The sequence below is a fragment of the Salvelinus fontinalis genome, chromosome 32, assembly GCF_029448725.1.
Source record: "Salvelinus fontinalis isolate EN_2023a chromosome 32, ASM2944872v1, whole genome shotgun sequence".
NCBI classification, from domain to species: domain Eukaryota; kingdom Metazoa; phylum Chordata; class Actinopteri; order Salmoniformes; family Salmonidae; genus Salvelinus; species Salvelinus fontinalis.
Window position 1 is genome coordinate 14,002,676 of NC_074696.1, and position 21,744 is coordinate 14,024,419.

Sequence of the window (21,744 nt, forward strand, 5' to 3'; positions counted from 1 at the left end):
AACATTATGTATAGTCCGAATGTAAACATGTCTAATACAGGCCCAGAGAGTAATGTAGTTAGGCATAATGCTATCTTCATAATGGAACTACAGAAATGCAAGACATCATAGCCAGGCATTCCTAGCTATGCACAGACACATTTCATAATAGCCTTTCTATTTATAGTCAGAATGTAACACTTTTTGAATGATTATCTCTCCAACAGCATGGTAGCTTCCCTCAGCAGGGCACTCCAGTGTTGTGGTGCTCGGTTTCCAGACCACATATTGAGTGTCTGTCTTGTCTATGTGTCAGATACATTTTTACTCGGGCTGTGGCGGTCACAAAATTTCGTCAGCCGGTGATTGTCAATCTAATAACCGTCTGTCTCACGGTTATTGACCGTTAATTAACAAACACATTTAGCATCTCCTGGCTTCCACACATTGCCTAAAAGCTATTTTATAAAAGTATAGTAAATCCATGTATAACAGCCTACACCTTCACAATAAATCCATTATTTATTTTAGACAGGTCTAAAGAAGCATGATAGGAAGAAAATGTATATTTCAGAATAGCATATTCTGAGTTGTCCTTATGTTAGACCCTGGTGTGGCTATGCCAAATGGCTGTGGGCTACACTAGTTCATTTAGCAGACAAGATTTGCTTATAATTCCGTGGAATTATTTTATAGTATGAAGAATACAATTGCACAAGACTGAAGAAAATATTTATATTTTATTGAAACGATTTGAGGGAGTGCTGCTATTCTGTGTTGAGCGGTTAACAAATAAATAGGTTCTCCTATATGCTCAATTTAAAGTTCTTAGTGTAACTTTAGTTCTACAAACGTTTTCTGGTCTTGGTCTCACCGGTCTTGACTCTGTCCCCCCCCTTCCAGTCTTAGTCTGATCTCGAACACAACACTGTCAATCTCCATAAAGTTGAAAGACAAGATGTGGACAGAATCATGGGGCAGAGGCGAGGAGGGAGGAAGGAGGTGTGAGAGCTGTGTAACTGAAGATGGTCACATCGCCCAGAAAGCAGCTGCTGTAGCAGCCGTAGTAACAGAGCGTGGCTCAGAGAAGAATCTGGAGCTCTGGCTAGATGCCCAGAATGTCAAATAATCACCATGCTTTTGGGGAGGAGGAGGGGAGGTGGGAGAAAGCCACTTGTTGACTTGTTGTGAGGGAAGGAGGAGGGGATGGATGGTGGAGGGGGGGTGGAAGAATGGCAATTGTTCACTTGTTGTTGTGAGAGGAGGGGATGGATGGAGGGAGGGGATGGATGGATGAGGGTGGGAGGGAGGGGGGGATGGATGGATGGATGGATGAGGGTGGGAGGGAGGAGGGTAGGTGGGAGAATGCTAATTGTTCACTTGTTGTTGTGAGACAAGGAGGAGGGTATTGATGGAGGGAATGGATGGAGGGAGGGAGGAAGGAGGGGAGGTGGGAGAATGCCACTTGTTCACTTGTGAGAGAAAGAGGAGGGGATGGCTGGAGGGGGGAGGGGATGGCTGGAGGGAGGAGAGGATGGATGGAGGGAGGAGAGGAGGGAGGGGAGGTGGGAGAATCAAATCAAATATATTTATATAGCCCTTCTTATATCAGCTGATATCTCAAATGCTGTACAGAAACCCAGGCTAAAAGCCCAAACAGAAAGCAATGCAGGTGTAGAAGCACGGTGGCTAGGAAAAACTCCCGAGAAAGACCAAAACCTAGGAAGAAACCTAGAGAGGAACCAGGCTATGAGGGGTGGCCAGTCCTCTTCTGGCTGTGCCGGGTGGAGCTTATAACAGAATATGGCCAAGAATGACACTTGTTGTTGTGAGGGAAGGAGGGGATGGATGGATGGAGGAGGGTAGGTGGGAGAATGCTAATTGTTCACTTGTTGTTGTGAAGGAGGGAGGAGGAGGGGAGGTGGGAGAATGCCACGTTGTTGTGAGGGAGGGAGGAGGAGGGGAGGTGGGAGAATGCCACATTGTTGTGAGGGAGGGAGGAGGAGGGGAGGTGGGAGAATGCCACGTTGTTGTGAGGGAGGGAGGAGGGGACGGATGGAGGGAGGAGAAGGGGAGGTGGGAGAATGCCACGTTGTTGTGAGGGAGGGAGGAGGAGGGGAGGTGGGAGAATGCCACATTGTTTTGAGGGAGGGAGGAGGAGGGGAGGTGGGAGAATGCCACGTTGTTTTGAGGGAGGGAGGAGGAGGGGAGGTGGGAGAATGCCACTTGTTGCTGTGAGGGAAGAAGATTTGGTGTTGACGACCAAGTGCCATTATGGGTGGAGACAAAGACGTATGACGTTGTTGATTAATATCAGACCCTAACTGAAGCTGTCGGGCTGGAGTCACTGACTCTCTTTGTTCACCAGCAGTCTGCTCCTCGTTGGTTGGTTTGCCACCGTTTGCCTGCATGTCACACGGGGCCAAGTTTAGATTAGTTCATGATGGATGCTAATCAGATGCAAGAGAGAGTGAGGCTGGTTCGGTTGACGTGCAGCGTGTTGCTCTGCCAAAAGCATTCACCAGGCAGTGTAGCCAAGGCAAGGCCTCCCCTCCTTCCTTTTAGATATGGATCAACACACGTCGTTTTTGTTTAGAGCGCTGCCAGAGGAGGGCTGTGTTGGTCTTTAGAGATGGACTTATCAGTGTCCTGACTGACTGTTGTGTTTGTGTTGGTGGTCTTTAGAGATGGACTTATCAGTGTCCTGACTGACTGCTGCATTTGTATTGGTGGTCTATAGAGATGGACTTATCAGTGTCCTGACTGACTGCTGTGTTTGTGTTGGTGGTCTTTAGAGATGGACTTATCAGTGTCCTGACTGACTGCTGTGTTTGTGTTGGTGGTCTTTAGAGATGGACTTATCAGTGTCCTGACTGACTGCTGTGTTTGTGTTGGTCTATAGAGATGGACTTATTAGTGTCCTGACTGACTGCTGTGTTTGTGTTGGTGGTCTATAGAGATGGATTTATCAGTGTCCTGACTGACTGCTGTGTTTGTGTTGGTGGTCTTTAGAGATGGACTTATCAGTGTCCTGACTGACTGCTGTGTTTGTGTTGGTGGTCTATAGAGATGGATTTATCAGTGTCCTGACTGACTGTTGTTGCATTTGGGTGTCGTAAGCCGCAGTGAAGTGATGATTCAGAGAATGAGATCAACACGGTTCACTAGGCTACAGCACCAGACACATTGAGTGTTTTAAACCAATCAATTACTGCATAGTTACTGTGGTCCTGATCGTTTCCCCTGATCCGTGTTGTTTAGGCTACGGTGGTTCAGCTGTAGTAACATAGTAGTAACATGTAGTAACATAGCATACTGTAATAATATTGAATGCTCTGGCTTGCTATGTAAGCAAGTATTTTTTGGTCTTTACCTTGGAGCAAAGCCCTCCATTAGGTAAATTGTTGACTGTATGTACACACAGCCTGTCCCTAACCTTATCCATGTAAATCTACTGTATTCTACAAATATAGCTTTTTCCAAGATTTAAATCCTGGAATAGCACTGTAGGCCTATTTGATGAAAGTTTAATCTGAATACATGTGATAAAATATCTCTGTGTGAACAATACAGCACATGAGTTGAATAAATCCCATTAAGATGAAACCAAGTATACCATAACTCCTGAGCTATTGACAATTTATGATGCATAAAATCATCTTTACCTTTGGCCTACTAAAGGGGTGTGTGTGTGTGTGTGTGTGTGTGTGTGTGTGTGTGTGTGTGTGTGTGTGTGTGTGTGTGTGTGTGTGTGTGTGTGTGTGTGTGTGTGTGTGTGTGTGTGTGTGTGTTAAATAACTTACATTATTCATCTACTGAATTTAAGACCTGCAAGACACAATCACCCCACACAAAACTCTTATGACACATGCAACTCAACTCACACTTTATGGTCGATTTGGCTCGTTCTGCATTTTCCTGCTATGCATGAAATATGATCACTCATATGGCTGTGAAAGAAAGCTTTAGAGATTTGTTTTGGTTCTAGTCAAATAACTGGTCAGGGTAACAGTTCATCTTTCTCTTAGTACAGATCCGTTATCTTGTTGTTTGACTCAAGTCCTGTTTTCAGAAATGCTTTCTCACCCCGTTGAAGTCTACTCAGCCAGGTTGTTATAGAGAATAATTCACATTTTATAACCTATATATAACGATTCATTGATAGGCCTACGTATCGTTTGCCGATTTCAAATGTTTAAGATTGCATCAGTCCCCGGACCTCAAACCCATCCAAATGTAGTATGCTTTGTCAGAGGAATCGATTTAAAAGTTACAAATCGCAGATTCACTGAAATGATTTGCTCATGTTACTTTCTTTCTACCTTCTGAAAATGACATCTCATCTTTTGTGACAACTGACGCGTCCTCCTCTTCAGTGTTGAACTGCATGTAACTGTGTTGACAGTCATTGATCTACAAGTCATTTAGTGTATTGTCATCAATGCGCTGTTGAAAATGGTGTTTTACTGGGATGAAAGTAAGCTAAGCTACCAGAGACACAACTCTCATCTGGCTATAGGCAACCCGCTGAACGAGGCTTACAATGGATTTTATTTCCATTGTTCAGGTTCACCATCAGCAATAGTTTTTGTAGTTTTGCTTGAAACTAATCAGTGTATATGGTCATTTTTAGATATACAGAGCCGGACTACCACATTTGGGGCCCTGGGGCACCGATCTCCAATGTGCAGTTTTATAATGCTTTTCTACACATTTTGTTATGAGGCTAAGAGACAATGTTGCAGTTTTAAAGATAATTTTCTTCTTTCCACACATTTTGTCTCGAGGCTGAGAGAATTTCATAACAATGAATTGTCATTTCATAACGATGACAGCAATCACTTTGCGAGGCGCGTGGTCTAAGCAGGAGGAGAAAAGAAGCTCACTACACTTCCAAACGGTCAAAACCAATCGATTTTGAGATGGGGGGTGAAAACCAGAGTTTTGCTATGTATTCATTAGCTATGTCATAGCTCATTTGTAAATGCTAAATATTGCTAATTACTAGTGCAAACAATTCATCTGCAAAAAAGTTAATTAGTGGGTCAGGTCAAGTGTGGTGACAAGAAAACAAGCTACATTGCCCCCCTAATTTGATAGTGGTACAGGGGTGGTAGATGCCTAGTCTCCCTTGTGGCTCAGATCTGGTGCCGACATTAGTATACACACCATAGACAGACATTATGTATACACACACACGGGCTGCAGCAGTTTTGAATTTAAATGGAAAATGAATGTGTTTGTGCAGCAAATGTCAGTACATCAAATTGTATCGCATTGAAATGAATCTCATCGATTCGTGCTCTAATCAAGCAGAATCGCACCAATTCGGTTCAAACTAAAACGTATCGTTTCTGTATCGTATCGGAGCCCATGTATCTAGATACGTATTCAATCGTCTTGAAAGGGAAAAATGCACATCCCTAATATTTGACCTCCTGAATCGAAGTAAATTTAAAACCTGATCAAAGCTGTGTGTGTGCGAGCGTGTGTGTGTGTGTGTCTGTGCTTTCGATTGACTGGGTGTTGCCTGTAGTTTTCTCCAGTTGAGAGTTAATCGTGTTCCAGTGTGTTTTGGAAATGATGATCTCGATCCCACTGTAAGGCTGTATGGGCGTATTGTCCTTTCAACTCTCTGCTGGTGCACTCACCCTCTCCTCCTGGCCTCTCTTCTTGGCCTCTCTTCTTGGCCTCTCATCTTGGCCTCTCCTTCAACCCTCTGCATGGTGTGTGTGTTGATGTCTTTACTAACAGCCGCACAAAGACAAGTGTGTGTGTGTGTGTGTGTGTGTGTGTGTGTGTGTGTGTGTGTGTGTATGTGTATGTGTGTGTGTGTGTGTGTGTGTGTGTGTGTGTGTGTGTGTGTGTGTGTGTGTGTGTGTGTGTATACACACTATTGCTGTGCCCAGCTGAGTTGTTTAGTAGCAAGTGGAAGTGCTGCATTTTGCTTCGCCTCACATTATTGTTACTGCGGGAAGTTGTTTCCAGAATGTCAAGGGAGATGCTTTCTTATGCAAAACAAATGACCTGTCATCACCACTGGATCACTGCACTAGCCAGTCAGTCAGCTAGAGCATCCACCTTCACACAAACGAAGCGGACTGACTTGGAAAAACTCCCTAAAAAGGCAGGAACCTAGGAAGAAACCTAGAGAGGAACCATGCTCTGAGGGGTGGCCAGTCCTCTTCTGGCTGTGCCGGGTGGAGATTATAACAGTACATGGCCAAGATGTTCAAACGTTCATAGATGACCAGCATGGGTCAAATAATAATAATCACAGTGGTTGTAGAGGGTGCAACAGGTCAGCACCTCAGGAGTAAATGTCAGTTGGCTTTTCACAACCGATCATTCAGAGTTAGAGACAGCAGGTGCGGTAAAGAGAGAGAGTCGAAGGCAGCAGGTCCGGGACAAGGTAGCACGTCCGGTGAACAGGTCAGGGTTCCATAGCCGCAGGCAGAACAGTTGAAACTGCAGCAGCAGCAGGTGGACTGGGGTGGACTGGAGACAGCAAGGAGTCATCAGGCCAGGTTGTCTCGAGGCATGGTCCTAGGGCTCAGGTCTTCCGAGGGAAGAGACAGAAGGTTAGAGGGAGCATACTTAAATTCACACAGGACACCGGATAAATACTCCAGATATAACAGACTGACCCTAGCCCCCCCAGCACATAGACTATTGCAGCATAGCTACTGGAGGGGTGGGTTGGAAGACACTGGCCCCGTTTGATGATACCCCCGGACAGGGACAACCAGGCAGGATATAATCCCACCCACTTTTCCAAAGCACAGCCCCCACACCACTAGAGGGATATCTTCAGAACGCCAACTTACCACCCTGAGACAAGGCCGAGTATAGCCCACGAAGATCTCCCCCACGGCATGAACCTGAGGGGGGCGCCAACCCGGACAGGAAGATAACGTCAGTGACTCAACCCACTCAAGTGATGCACCCCTCCTAGGGACGGCATGGAAGAGCACCAGTAAGCCGGTGACTCAGCCCCTGTAATAGGGTTAGAGGCAGAGAATCCCAGTGGAGAGAGGGGAACTGGCCAGGCAGAGACAGTAAGGGCGGTTTGTCACTCCAGTGCCTTTCCGTTCACCTTCACACCCCTGGGCCAGACTACACTCAATCATAGGACGTACTGAAGAGATGAGTCTTCAATAAAGACTTAAAGGTTGAGACCGAGTCTGTGTCTCTTACATGGATAGGCAGACCATTCCATAAAAATGTATCTCTAAAGAAGAAAGCCCTGCCTCCAGCTGTTTGCTTAGAAATTCTAGGGACAATTAGGAGGCCTGCGTCTTGTGATCGTAGCGTACGTGTAGATATGTACGGCAGGACCAAATCAGAGAGATGGGTAGGAGCAAGCCCATGTAACGCTTTGTAGGTTAACAGTAAAACCTTGAAATCAGCCCTTGCCTGAACAGGAAGCCAATGTAGAGAGGCTAGCACTCGAGTAATATGATCAAATGTTTTGGTTCTAGTCAGGATTCTAGCAGCCGTGTTTAGCACTAACTGAAGTTTATTTAGTGCTTTATCCGGGTAGCCGGAAAGTAGAGCATTGCAGTAGTATAACCTAGAAGTGACAAGATCATACATTTTTCTGCATCCTTTTTGGACAGAAAGTTTCTGATTTTTGCAATGTTACGTAGATGGAAAAAAGCTGTCCTTGAAACAGTCTTGATCTGTTCATCAAAAGAGAGATCAGGGTCCAGAGTGACGCTGAGGTCCTTCACAGTTTTATTTGAGACGACTTTACAACCATCAAGATTAATTGTCAGATCCGACAGAAGATATCTTTGTTTCTTGAGACCTAGAACTAGCATCTCTGTTTTGTCTGAGTTTAAAAGTGAAACATTTTCCGCCATCCACTTCCTGATGTCTGAAACACAGGCTTCCAGGGAGGGACATTTTGGGGCCTCACCATGTTTCATCGAAATGTACAGCTGTGTATCGTCCGCAAAGCAGTGATTTAAAAAAAAAAAATTATAATTTTATTTCACCTTTATTTAACCAGGTAGACTAGTTGAGAACAAGTTCTCATTTACAACTGCGACCTGGCCAAGATAAAGCATAGCAATTCGACACATACAACAACAGAGTTACACATGGAATAAACAAAACATACAGTCAATAATACAGTAGAACAAAAGAAAACAAAATGTCTATATACAGTGAGTGCAAATGAGGTAAGTTAAGGCAATAAATAGGCCATGGTGGCAAAGTAATTACAATATAGCAATTAAACACTGGACTGGTAGATGTGCAGAAGATTAATGTGCAAGTAGAGATACTGGGGTGCAAAGGAGCAAGATAAATAAATAAATACAGTATGGGGATGAGGTAGGTAGATAGATGGGCTGTTTACAGATGGGCTATGTACAGGTGCAGTGATCTGTGAGCTGCTCTGAGTTAACATTAAGTTAACATTATGTTTCCGAATGACATCACCAAGAGGTAAAATATATAGTGAAAACAATAGTGGTCCAAAAACGGATCCTTGAGGAACACCGAAACTTACAGTTGATTTGTCAGAAGACAAAACATCCATAGAGACAAACGGATATCTTTCCGACAGATAAGATCTAAACCAGGCCAGAACTTGTACATGTAGACCGGTTTGGGTTTCCAATCACTCCAAAAGAATGTGGTGATCGATGGTAACAAAAGCAGCACAAAGGTCACAAAGGAGCACAAGGACAGGTGCAGAGCCTTGGTCTGACGCCATTTAAAGGTAATTTACCACCTTCATGATTGCAGTCTCAGTGCTATGATGGGGTCTAAAACCAGACTGAAGTGTTTCGTATACAAACAGTTTATATACATTGTTTTTCTTCAGGAAGGAAGTGAGTTGCTGTGCAACAGCTTTTTCAAAATCTTTTGAGAGGAATGGAATATTCGATATAGGGCGCTATTTAACAAAAAATATTTTCTGGGTCACGGTTTGGCTTTTTCAAGAGTGCCACTGCCACTTTTAGTGAGTTTGGTACACATCCGGTGGATAGGGAGGCATTTATTATGTTCAACAAAGGAGGGCCAAGCACAGGAAGCAGCTCTTTCAGTATTTTAGTTGGAATAGGGTCTATGCAGCTTGAAGTTTTAGAGGCCATGACTATTTTCATGAATGTGTCAAGAGATATAGTATTAAAAAACTTGAGTGTCTATTTTGATCATAGGTCCTGTCAGTGTTGTGCAGACTCAGGACAAATGAGCTGTGGAGAAATACGCAAGTTTATGGAGGAGTCATGATCTTTTCGTCAAAGAAGTTAATTAATGTATCACTGCCGAAGTGAAAGCCATCCTCTCTTGGGGAAAGCTGCTTTTTTACTTAGCTTTGCGACAGTATCTAAAACACATTTTTGATTGTTCTTATTCTCCTCAATTAATTTGGAAAAATAAGATGATCGAGCAGCTGTGAGAGCTCTTCGAAACTGCACGGTACTGCCTTTCCATGCTAATTACATTTACATTTAAGTCATTTAGCAGACGCTCTTATCCAGAGCGACTTACATATTGGAAGACTTCCAGTTTGGTGTAGCGACATTTCCGTTCCAATTTTCTGGGAGCTTGCTTCATGGCTCTGCATTTTCTGTATACCAGGGAGCTAGTTTATAATGACAAATGTTTTTTTGTTTTTAGTGGTGCGACTACATCTAGGGTATTACGCAAGGTTAAATTGAGTTCCTCAGTTAGGTGGTTAACCAATTTTTGTACTCTGACATCCTTGGGTAGGTGGAGGGAGTCTGGAAGGGCATCTAGGAATCTTTGGGTTGTCCGAGAATTTATAGCATGGCTTTTGATGATCCTTGGTTGGGGTCTGAGCAGATTATTTGTTGCGATTGCAAACGTAATAAAATGGTGGTCCGATAGTCCAGGACTATGAGGAAAAACATTAAGATCCACAATATTTATTCCACGCGACAAAACTAGGTCCAGAGTATGACTGTGGCAGTGAGTAGGTCATGAGACATGTTGGACAAATCCCACTGAGTCGATGATGGCTCCGAAAGTCTTTTGGAGAGGGTCTGTGGACTTTTCCATGTGAATATTAAAGTCACCAAAAATTTGAATATTATCTGCTATGACTACAAGGTCCGATAGGAAGTCAGGGAACTCGGTGAGGAACTCTGTATACGGCCCAGGAGGCCTGTAAACAGTAGCTATAAAAGTGATTGAGTAGGCTGCATAGATTTCATGACTAGAAGCTAAAAAGACAAATGCAGTCATTTTTAAAAAAAAATTATAAATTGAAATTTGCTAGTGTATATGCTAGCAACACCTCCGCCTTTGCCGAGATGCGCGGCGGATGTCTGTGGAAGCACAAAAAATAAATCCCACATTTTAAAAGTGAAACACTCCTTAACGTACATCCTGTTGTTTTCAGCTCAACACTAGCAACACTACAAAACTGTCTGGAAGTGTGAATATTAGCTAGAATGAGTGTGTGCACTGCATTGTGGGTAATGATGTACCAAATGGCACATAGACCACTATATGCCTATCCAATGAAAAGCAGGGACTGGGTGGCTAAAATGTCAGGTGATCTTTACAATACACATCACCTTACATTTTTAGCTTCCCAGAGTCCTTGTCTTTACTAGTTAGCCTACTGTACATGTCTCTGTAGTAACCCAGTCATACTGTTATCCCTCTGCAGCAGAGCTCCTGGAACGGCCGAGGGAACGGTGCTCCTCTGCAGAGCCAGACCATGGAGCCCCAGAAGGGGGAGGCCAACTCCCTGAGCCCAGAGGCGTTGAAGGGGGAGCGGGGAGCAGACGGAAGGAGGACGGGATGCCCCCTTGAGGGTCCAGAGAGGGACCACACGCGCTCTGTTTCCCTGCTGGAGCAGAAACGCAAGGTGGTGTCATCCAGCATTGATGTGCCCCACGTCAGGTAAGTCAAACTGTGTGTGTGGTGGGTGGATGGATGCATTGATAGGGTGTGTGTGTGTGTGTGTGTGTGTAACAGTGTATCTTCCATTCCTGTCACTGTCCCTTACTGGATGACCCTCAGAACACAGGGACCCTCAGAACACAGGGACCCTCAGAACACAGGGGCCCTCAGAGCACAGGGGCCCTCAGAGCACAGGGGCCCTCAGAACACAGGGGCCCTCAGAACACATCCACGCTCATGAAGTAGCATAACCACGACTGCTAAATAGCTAGCCATTTCACATTGTGTGTGTGTCGTTGGGTGGGCAAGTTCAACTTCTTTCTACCAGTAGTCAGGGAGTATTGTAGGATCGGTGTTTGATTGATTGCAGTCATTCCTCAAGGATCTTTGGTTTGAGGTCATTACCCAGGGATCTTTGGTTTGAGGTCATTCCCCAGCAATTGTTGGTTTGAGGTCATTCCCCGGGAATCTTTGGTTTGAGGTCATTCCCCGGGAATCTTTGGTTTGAGGTCATTCCCCAGGAATCTTTGGTTTGAGGTCATTACCCAGGGATCTTTGGTTTGAGGTCATTACCCAGGAATCTGTTAAACTATACAATACATCACCTTTTAAAGTGCTTTTACAGGCATCTGTTTTAGCTGGGCTGCATATGGCTTTAATGTATACAATCATGTAGACCTTACACTGCAGTGATTCAATAAATATACTGTACATCAAATAGATTCATAATGCAATGCAGCATTAAAGCTATTTAATAATGTTATCCTCATCTTCAGCCCAAGGATTGTAGCTATATAGCTGATCAGTATTGTAAATTGCCATGTTTGTACCACATTGATTTCACAAGCGGTTTATTGAATTCATATGCTTTATGTTGGCAAGACTGTGTCTGTAGGTCATATGATCACTAGCCCATCCCGTCTAGATGTAGATTATAAAGACATTGAGTCCTGAGAGGTGACTTACCAACCATGGATATGTGCAAAATAAGCATTACATTCTGCTTACGAACACTAATCATCGCCCCCCCACCCCCCCCCCCCCTACTGGAGGTGAAAGGTCATCAGATTGTTTCTACTCCCATCGTTTGAAAGAAATTAAAGTGTTTATTGCACAAGTGAACCCATAGGTTAATCAGCAAGCGTGGTGGAATTGCCATGCTCATTGGCTGAGGTTAATAGGTGAAGGACATTGCTCACGCTTACTAATGGTAGAGGAGGAGGAGAGACGTGACACTATGCTAATGAGGTAACATTATGACACTACCCTATAAATACCTGCTATGCTAATGAGGTAACATTAGGACACTACCCTGTAAATACCTGCTATGCTGATGAGGTAACATTATAATGACTACCCTATAAATACCTGCTATGTTAATGAGGTAACATTATGACACTACCCTGTAAATACCTGCTATGCTGATGAGGTAACATTATAATGACTACCCTCTAAATACCTGCTATGCTAATGAGGTAACATTATAATGACTACCCTATAAATACCTGCTATGCTGATGAGGTAACATTATAATGACTACCCTGTAAATACCTGCTATGCTGATGAGGTAACATTATAATGACTACCCTATAAATACCTGCTATGCTAATGAGGTAACATTATGACACTACCCTATAAATACCTGCTGTGCTGATGAGCTAACATTATAATGACTACCCTCTAAATACCTGCTATGCTGATGAGGTAACATTATAATGACTACCCTATAAATACCTGCTATGCTAATGAGGTAACATTATGACACTACCCTATAAATACCTGCTATGCTGATGAGGTAACATTATAATGACTTCCCTATAAATACCTGCTATGCTGATGAGGTAACATTATAATGACTACCCTATAAATACCTGCTATGCTGATGAGGTAACATTATAATGACTACCCTATAAATACCTGCTATGCTAATGAGGTAACATTATGACACTACCCTATAAATACCTGCTATGCTGATGAGGTAACATTATAATGACTACCCTATAAATACCTGCTATGCTAATGAGGTAACATTATGACACTACCCTATAAATACCTGCTATGCTAATGAGGTAACATTATGACACTACCCTATAAATACCTGCTATGCTGATGAGGTAACATTATAATGACTACCCTCTAAATACCTGCTATGCTAATGAGGTAACATTATGACACTACCCTATAAATACCTGCTATGCTGATGAGGTAACATTATAATGACTACCCTATAAATACCTGCTATGCTGATGAGGTAACATTATGACACTACCCTATAAATACCTGCTATGCTGATGAGGTAACATTATAATGACTACCCTATAAATACCTGCTATGCTAATGAGGTAACATTATGACACTACCCTATAAATACCTGCTGTGCTAATGAGGTAACATTATAATGACTACCCTATAAATACCTGCTATGCTAATGAGGTAACATTATGACACTACCCTATAAATACCTGCTGTGCTAATGAGGTAACATTATAATGACTACCCTATAAATACCTGCTATGCTGATGAGGTAACATTATGACACTACCCTATAAATACCTGCTATGCTGATGAGGTAACATTATAATGACTACCCTATAAATACCTGCTATGCTAATGAGGTAACATTATGACACTACCCTATAAATACCTGCTATGCTGATGAGGTAACATTATAATGACTACCCTATAAATACCTGCTATGCTAATGAGGTAACATTATGACACTACCCTATAAATACCTGCTATGCTGATGAGGTAACATTATAATGACTACCCTATAAATACCTGCTATGCTAATGAGGTAACATTATGACATTACCCTATAAATACCTGCTATGCTAATGAGGTAACATTATGACACTACCCTATAAATACCTGCTATGCTAATGAGGTAACATTATGACACTACCCTATAAATACCTGCTATGCTGATGAGGTAACATTATAATGACTACCCTATAAATACCTGCTATGCTGATGAGGTAACATTATAATGACTACCCTATAAATACCTGCTATGCTGATGAGGTAACATTATAACGACTACCCTATAAATACCTGCTGTGCTAATGAGGTAACATTATAATGACTACCCTATAAATACCTGCTATGCTAATGAGGTAACATTATAACGACTACCCTATAAATACCTGCTATGCTAATGAGGTAACATTATAATGACTACCCTATAAATACCTGCTATGCTGATGAGGTAACATTATAATGACTACCCTCTAAATACCTGCTATGCTAATGAGGTAACATTATGACACTACCCTATAAATACCTGCTATGCTAATGAGGTAACATTATTACACTACCCTATAAATACCTGCTATGCTGATGAGGTAACATTATAATGACTACCCTCTAAATACCTGCTATGCTAATGAGGTAACATTATGACACTACCCTATAAATACCTGCTATGCTAATGAGGTAACATTATTACACTACCCTATAAATACCTGCTATGCTGATGAGGTAACATTATAATGACTACCCTCTAAATACCTGCTATGCTGATGAGCTAAGATAGGAAGCGATGTGAGTTATAGTGGGTTTACTAAAATGAATTAAAAGTGACGAGCCATTCAGACCAGCCTTCCTGAGTTTAACGTTGGTTATCAACATCATGGTGTTATTGTCCGTGTGTGGTCAGTATAAACTGCTTTTTCTCAGCTCCCGCTGCTACTCCAGAGCAATTCAACCTTATAAGTGTGTTTTCATGATGATCTAATAAAGGAAAGACACACTTTGACCATTAAATGTAAAACAGTCATCTACTATAAAATATCCCAGTGTTATCGAGCTAGGCCTATACGCTAGGTATTATTTCTCCTTTAGAAGGGAGATGGCTGACATCCATTTAGTGCTCTTTGTAAAACTACAATACACACACACACACACACACATACACACATACACACATACACACACACACACACAGCTTTATTTCAATATTTGTTAATTGATGGATTATTGATTTTGGCTTTCACATTACTTGTCTCTTTTAAACCATTAAAGTGAAAATATCTCTGTTAGGATCGAATGTATTTTGATGGATAAACCAAGGAAGGTCTTCATTACAGCTGCCTCATCATACTAGGAACAGTGATCATATTGATATATTTATTGGCATCACTGGATGGCTTATTGATCACCTCATCCCTCTGCGTGTCTTCACCTGCGTCTCTTCACCTCCATCTCTCTGCGTCTCTTCACCTCCATCTCTCTGCGTCTCTTCACCTCCATCTCTCTGCATCTCTTCACCTCCATCTCTCTGCATCTCTTCACCTCCATCTCTCTGCGTGTCTTCACCTCCATCTCTCTGCGTGTCTTCACCTCCATCTCTCTGCTTCTCTTCACCTCCATCCCTCTGCGTGTCTTCAGCTCGTTATTTTTTTCTCCCATGAGAACACAGCTGTTGATCTTCCATATCCATCTGTCTTGTTTGTCCTGCATTGGAGAGGAATATTTGACATATGGGGACTGACCCCTATCTAGTGAACACAAACTGCTAGATATGGAGGCTGAAGAAATTCAGTTTGGCCCCTAAGACCCTCAGGAACTTCTACAGATGCACAATGAGAGCATCTTGTCGGGCTGTATCGCCGCCTGGTACGGCAACTGCTCCGTCCGCAACCGCAGGGTTCTGTCACAGGAAGGCCGAGAAGATCATCAAGGACCTCAGACACCCGAGCCACGACCTCTTCACCCCACTACCATCTAGAAGGTGGAGACAGTACAGATGTTTCAAAGCTTAGAGACTGAAAAACAGCTTCTTCCTCCAGGCCATCAGACTGTTAAATAGTCACCATTAGCCAGCCTCCACCCAGTGCCCTGCCCTGAACATTAGTCGCTGTTACTAGCTAGCTACCACCCGGTACTCTATCCTGCACCTTAGAGACCCTATGTACATAGTCATTGAACACTGGTCATTTTTAATAATGTTTACATACTGTTTTACTCACTTCATATGTATATACTGTATTCTAGTCAAGGCTAATCCTATATAACTACTGCTGTACACACCTTTTCTATTCATATACTGTCCATAATGACATATACTGTCCATAATGACATATACTGTCCATAATGACATATACTGTCCATAATGACATATACTGTCCATAATGACATATACTGTCCATAATGACATATACTGTCCATAATGTATACACACCTTCCTATACATATACAGTCTATTTATATTCCGGACTCTGACTTTGCTTGTTATAATTATTCTATATTTCTATTTTTTGGATTTGTGTGTATTGTTAGGTTGTACTGTTGAAGTTTTTCAACACCGATACCGATTATTGGAGGACCAAAAAGAGCCGATACCGATTAATCGGCCAATTTTTTAAATATTTTAATTTGTAATAATGACAATTAAAACAATACTGAATGAACACTTATTTTAACTTAATATAATACATCAATAAAATCAATTTAGCCTCAAATAAATAATTAAACATGTTCAATTTGGTTTAAATAATGCAAAAACAAAGTGTTGGAGAAGAAAGTAAAAGTGCAATATGTGCCATGTAAGAAAGCTAACGTTTAAGTTCCTTGCTCAGAACATGAGAACATATGAAAGCTGGTGGTTCCTTTTAACATGAGTCTTCAATATTCCCAGGTAAGAAGTTTTAGGTTGTAGTTATTATAGGAATTATAGGACTATTTCTCTCTATACCATTTGTATATCATTAACCTTTGACTATTGGATGTTCTTATAGGCACTTTAGTATTGCCAGTGTAACAGTATAGCTTCCATCCCTCTCCTCGCTCCTACCTGGGCTCGAACCAGGAACACAACGACAACAGCCACCCTCGTAGCAGCGTTACCCATGCAGAGCAAGGGGAATAACTACTCCAAGTCTCAGAGCGAGTGTCGTTTGAAACGCTATTAGCGCGCACCCCGCTAACTAGCTAGCCATTTCACATCGGTTACACCAGCCTAATCCTGGGAGTTGATAGGCTTGAAGCACAGCGAAGAGCTTCTGGAAAAATGCAGGAAAGTGCTGTTTGAATGAATGCTTACGAGCCTGGTGCTGCCTACCACCGCTCAGTCAGACTGATCTATCAAATCATAGACTTGGTTATAACATAATAACACACAGAAATACAAGCCTTAGGTCATTAATATGGTCGAATCCGGAAACTATCATCTCGAAAACAAAACATTTATTCTTTCAGTGAAATACGGAACCGTTACGTATTTTATCTAACGGGTGGCATCCCTAAGTCTAAATATTCCTGTTACATTGCACAACCTTCAATGTTAAGTCCTAATTACGTGAAATTCTGGCAAATTAGTTCACAACGAGCCAGGCGGCCCAAACTGTTGCATATACCCTGACTCTGCGTGCAATGAACGCAAGAGAAGTGACACAATTTCACCTGGTTGATCTTGCCTGATAACCTGGATTTCTTTTAGCTAAATATGCAGTTTTAAAAATATATACTTCTGTGTATTGATTTAAGAAAGGCATTGATGTTTATGGTTAGGTACACGTTGGAGCAACGATACGCACCGCATCGATTATATGCAACGCATGACACGCTAGATAAACTAGTAATATCATCAACCATGTGTAGTTAACTAGTGATTATGATTGATTCATTGATTGTTTTTTATAAGATTAATGCTAGCTAGCAACTTACCTTCGATTCTAATGCATTCGCGTAACAGGCAGGCTCCTCGTGGAGTCCAATGTAATCAGGTGGCTAGAGCGTTGGACTAGTTAACTGTAAGGTTGCAAGATTGAATCCCCCGAGCTGACAAGTTAACAATCTGTCGTTCTGCCCCTGAACGAGGCAGTTAACCCACTGTTCCTAGGCCGTCATTGAAAATAAGAATGTGTTCTTAACTGACTTGCCTAGTTAAATAAAGATTAAATAAAGGTGTAAAAAAAACAACAATAAAAAACAAATCGGCCAAATCGGTGTCCAAAAATACCGATTTCCGATTGTTATGAAAACTTGAAATCGGCCCTAATTAATCGGCCATTCCGATTAATTGGTCGACCTCTAATAAGCATGATAACATCTGCAAAATGAGTACACAACCAGTAACATTTTATTTGCACACACGCACGCACGCACGCACACAGGCATGCACACACCAATACATAGACATGCACGTGCATGCACCAATACACACACACACACGAGAAGAGGAGAAAATGTGCGTAAGAAATTAAATAATAATAATTGCTATTCAACGGTTATTATGGAGACCGTGGTCATTTGGCTGGTCAAATACCATCCTCCATAATTCCATGACCGTCACAGCCCTAATGCCATTAGATGAACAGTGTGAGCAGAATCTGCTCTAGTAGCCCGGCCCAGATGTCCTTGAACAGTCAAAAAGGCCTCTGCATCTGCAATCTCCATCTTTGTTCCAGTCGAAATTTGCCACTCAACGTTTTGGATGGACTCTAATGGATAATGTGGCTACCTCATGCTGCTAGAAACCTTTCATCTAGCCATGTTGGTCTCTGTGCTATGGTTTCCCTCTTCCCACAATGCACATGTTGTATTTCATTTTTCAAAAGTCTCAAATGCAAACCGATATCTACAGATTAAATGTGAAGTGTCTGTAGTGGATAGAACAGTTGTGAACCTTCAATGGTTCTAATCTCCTATATTCATGTTCCATTCTAGCAGGTGGTAGAATCTACCCTGATATCCAGCAGCCAAGTAATTCCTTTTGTGAGGTCCATTCTAGAGTGCATTCTATAATGTGACAATGCCCAATTAAACCCCCACCCCCCCCACCCAATCAGGTTTCAATTCATCACTCAAAAGAAGAAGAAGAAGGAAGAAGAAAAAAAATGAAGGAATTATCCTCTCCCCTTACTGGGCTGAAGGCTATAGGATCTCCGACGCTGTCTAATAGCTTTAGCACACTCTCAGACTGAAATTAATGGGAGTGGAGAGAGCCAATTCTGTCTGGGGCTTCAATAGGAACAGGTTCGAGTTCCTCTTCCTCAGTGACCTCTCTCCAGTGCAGGACCATTATTGCCTTCAGATTAAGGTCCACACACCTGTGACCGATTTCTGCTGCGAACGTTGGATGCTTTCAAGGGGAATAAACGCTTCTGCCACCACCATGGTAACTGTTAGTAACCTTTATCCCATAATGGGGGCTTTGGCAAGAGAGGGAATGGTGGAGAGGGAGGGAGGGAATGGTGGAGAGGGAGGGAGGGAATGGTGGAGAGGGAGGGAGGGAATGGTGGAGAGGGAGGGAGGGAGGGAATGGTGGAGAGGGAGAATGGTGGAGAGAGAGGGAGGGAATGGTGGAGAGAGAGGGAAGGGAGGGAATGGTGGAGAGGGAGGGAGGGAGGGAATGGTGGAGAGGGAATGGTGGAGAGGGAGGGAGGGAGGGAGGGAATGGTGGAGAGGGAGGGAGGGAGGGAATGGTGGAGAGGGAGGGAGGGAGGGAATGGTGGAGAGGGAGGGAGGGAGGGAATGGTGGAGAGGGAGGGAGGGAGCGAATGGTGGAGAGGGAGGGAGGGAGCGAATGGTGGAGAGGGAGGGAGGGAGCGAATGGTGGAGAGGGAGGGAGGGAGCGAATGGTGGAGAGGGAGGGAGGGAGCGAATGGTGGAGAGGGAGGGAGGGAGCGAATGGTGGAGAGGGAGAGGGAGGGAATGGTGGAGGGAGGGAATGGTGGAGAGAGAGGGAGGGAATGGTGGAGAGAGAGGGAGGGAATGGTGGAGAGAGAGGGAGGGAATGGTGGAGAGAGAGGGAGGGAATGGTGGAGAGAGAGGGAGGGAATGGTGGAGAGAGAGGGAGGGAATGGTGGAGAGAGAGGGAGGGAATGGTGGAGAGAAAGGGAAGGGAATGGTGGAGAGAGAGGGAGGGAATGGTGGAGAGAGAGGGAGGGAATGGTGGAGAGAGAGGGAGGGAATGGTGGAGAGAGAGGGAGGGAATGGTGGAGAGAGAGGGAGGGAATGGTGGAGAGAGAGGGAGGGAGGGAATGGTGGAGAGGGAATGGTGGAGAGGGAGGGAGGGAGGGAATGGTGGAGAGGGAGGGAGGGAGGGAATGGTGGAGAGGGAGGGAGGGAGGGAATGGTGGAGAGGGAGGGAGGGAGCGAATGGTGGAGAGGGAGGGAGGGAGCGAATGGTGGAGAGGGAGGGAGGGAGCGAATGGTGGAGAGGGAGGGAGGGAGCGAATGGTGGAGAGAGAGGGAGGGAGGGAGCGAATGGTGGAGAGGGAGGGAGGGAGCGAATGGTGGAGAGGGAGAGGGAGGGAATGGTGGAGGGAGGGAATGGTGGAGAGAGAGGGAGGGAATGGTGGAGAGAGAGGGAGGGAATGGTGGAGAGAGAGGGAGGGAATGGTGGAGAGAGAGGGAGGGAATGGTGGAGAGAGAGGGAGGGAATGGTGGAGAGAAAGGGAAGGGAATGGTGGAGAGAGAGGGAGGGAATGGTGGAGAGAGAGGGAGGGAATGGTGGAGAGAGAGGGAGGGAATGGTGGAGAGAGAGGGAGGGAATGGTGGAGAGAGAGGGAGGGAATGGTGGAGAGAGAGGGAGGGAATGGTGGAGAGAGAGGGAGGGAATGGTGGAGAGAGAGGGAGGGAATGGTGGAGAGGGAGGGAGGGAATGGTGGAGAGAGAGGGAGGGAATGGTGGAGAGAAAGGGAGGGAATGGTGGAGAGAGAGGGAGGGAATGGTGGAGAGAGAGGGAGGGAATGGTGGAGAGAGAGGGAGGGAATGGTGGAGAGAGAGGGAGGGAATGGTGGAGAGAGAGGGAGGGAATGGTGGAGAGAGAGGGAGGGAATGGTGGAGAGAGAGGGAGGGAATGGTGGAGAGAGAGGGAAGGAATGGTGGAGAGAAAGGGAGGGAATGGTGGAGAGAGAGGGAGGGAATGGTGGAGAGAGAGGGAGGGAATGGTGGAGAGAGAGGGAAGGGAATGGTGGAGAGAGAGGGAGGGAATGGTGGAGAGAGAGGGAGGGAATGGTGGAGAGAGAGGGAAGGGAATGGTGGAGAGAGAGGGAGGGAATGGTGGAGAGAGAGGGAGGGAATGGTGGAGAGAGAGGGAGGGAATGGTGGAGAGAGAGGGAAGGAATGGTGGAGAGAGAGGGAGGGAATGGTGGAGAGAGAGGGAAGGGAATGGTGGAGAGAGAGGGAAGGGAATGGTGGAGAGAGAGGGAAGGGAATGGTGGAGAGAGAGGGAGGGAATGGTGGAGAGGGAGGGAGGGAATGGTGGAGAGGGAGGGAGGGAATGGTGGAGAGAGAGGGAGGGAATGGTGGAGAGAGAGGGAGGGAATGGTGGAGAGAGAGGGAAGGGAATGGTGGAGAGAGAGGGAAGGGAATGGTGGAGAGAGAGGGAAGGGAATGGTGGAGAGAGAGGGAAGGAATGGTGGAGAGAGAGGGAAGGGAATGGTGGAGAGAGAGGGAAGGGAATGGTGGAGAGAGAGGGAAGGGAATGGTGGAGAGAGAGGGAGGGAATGGTGGAGAGGGAGGGAGGGAATGGTGGAGAGGGAGGGAGGGAATGGTGGAGAGGGAGGGAGGGAATGGTGGAGAGAGAGGGAGGGAATGGTGGAGAGGGAGGGAGGGAATGGTGGAGAGAGAGGGAGGGAATGGTGGAGAGGGAGGGAGGGAATGGTGGAGAGAGAGGGAGGGAATGGTGGAGAGGGAGGGAGGGAATGGTGGAGAGAGAGGGAGGGAATGGTGGAGAGAGAGGGAAGGGAATGGTGGAGAGAGAGGGAAGGGAATGGTGGAGAGAGAGGGAAGGGAATGGTGGAGAGAGAGGGAGGGAATGGTGGAGAGAGAGGGAAGGGAATGGTGGAGAGAGAGGGAAGGGAATGGTGGAGAGAGAGGGAAGGGAATGGTGGAGAGAGAGGGAAGGGAATGGTGGAGAGAGAGGGA

At 44.6% G+C, this 21,744-nt stretch overlaps 1 protein-coding gene across 1 annotated transcript in view; it reads left to right on the forward strand.

Annotated features, from left to right (window-relative positions):
- LOC129830791 (zinc finger protein 704-like) overlaps nt 1-21,744 on the forward strand; it is a 79,190-nt gene that overhangs the window by 3,913 nt on the left and 53,533 nt on the right. Inside the window, exon 2 of the mRNA XM_055893519.1 lies at nt 10,634-10,869. Within this exon, the coding sequence (XP_055749494.1) occupies nt 10,634-10,869 (236 nt within the window). The remainder of the gene's footprint in view (nt 1-10,633; nt 10,870-21,744) is intronic.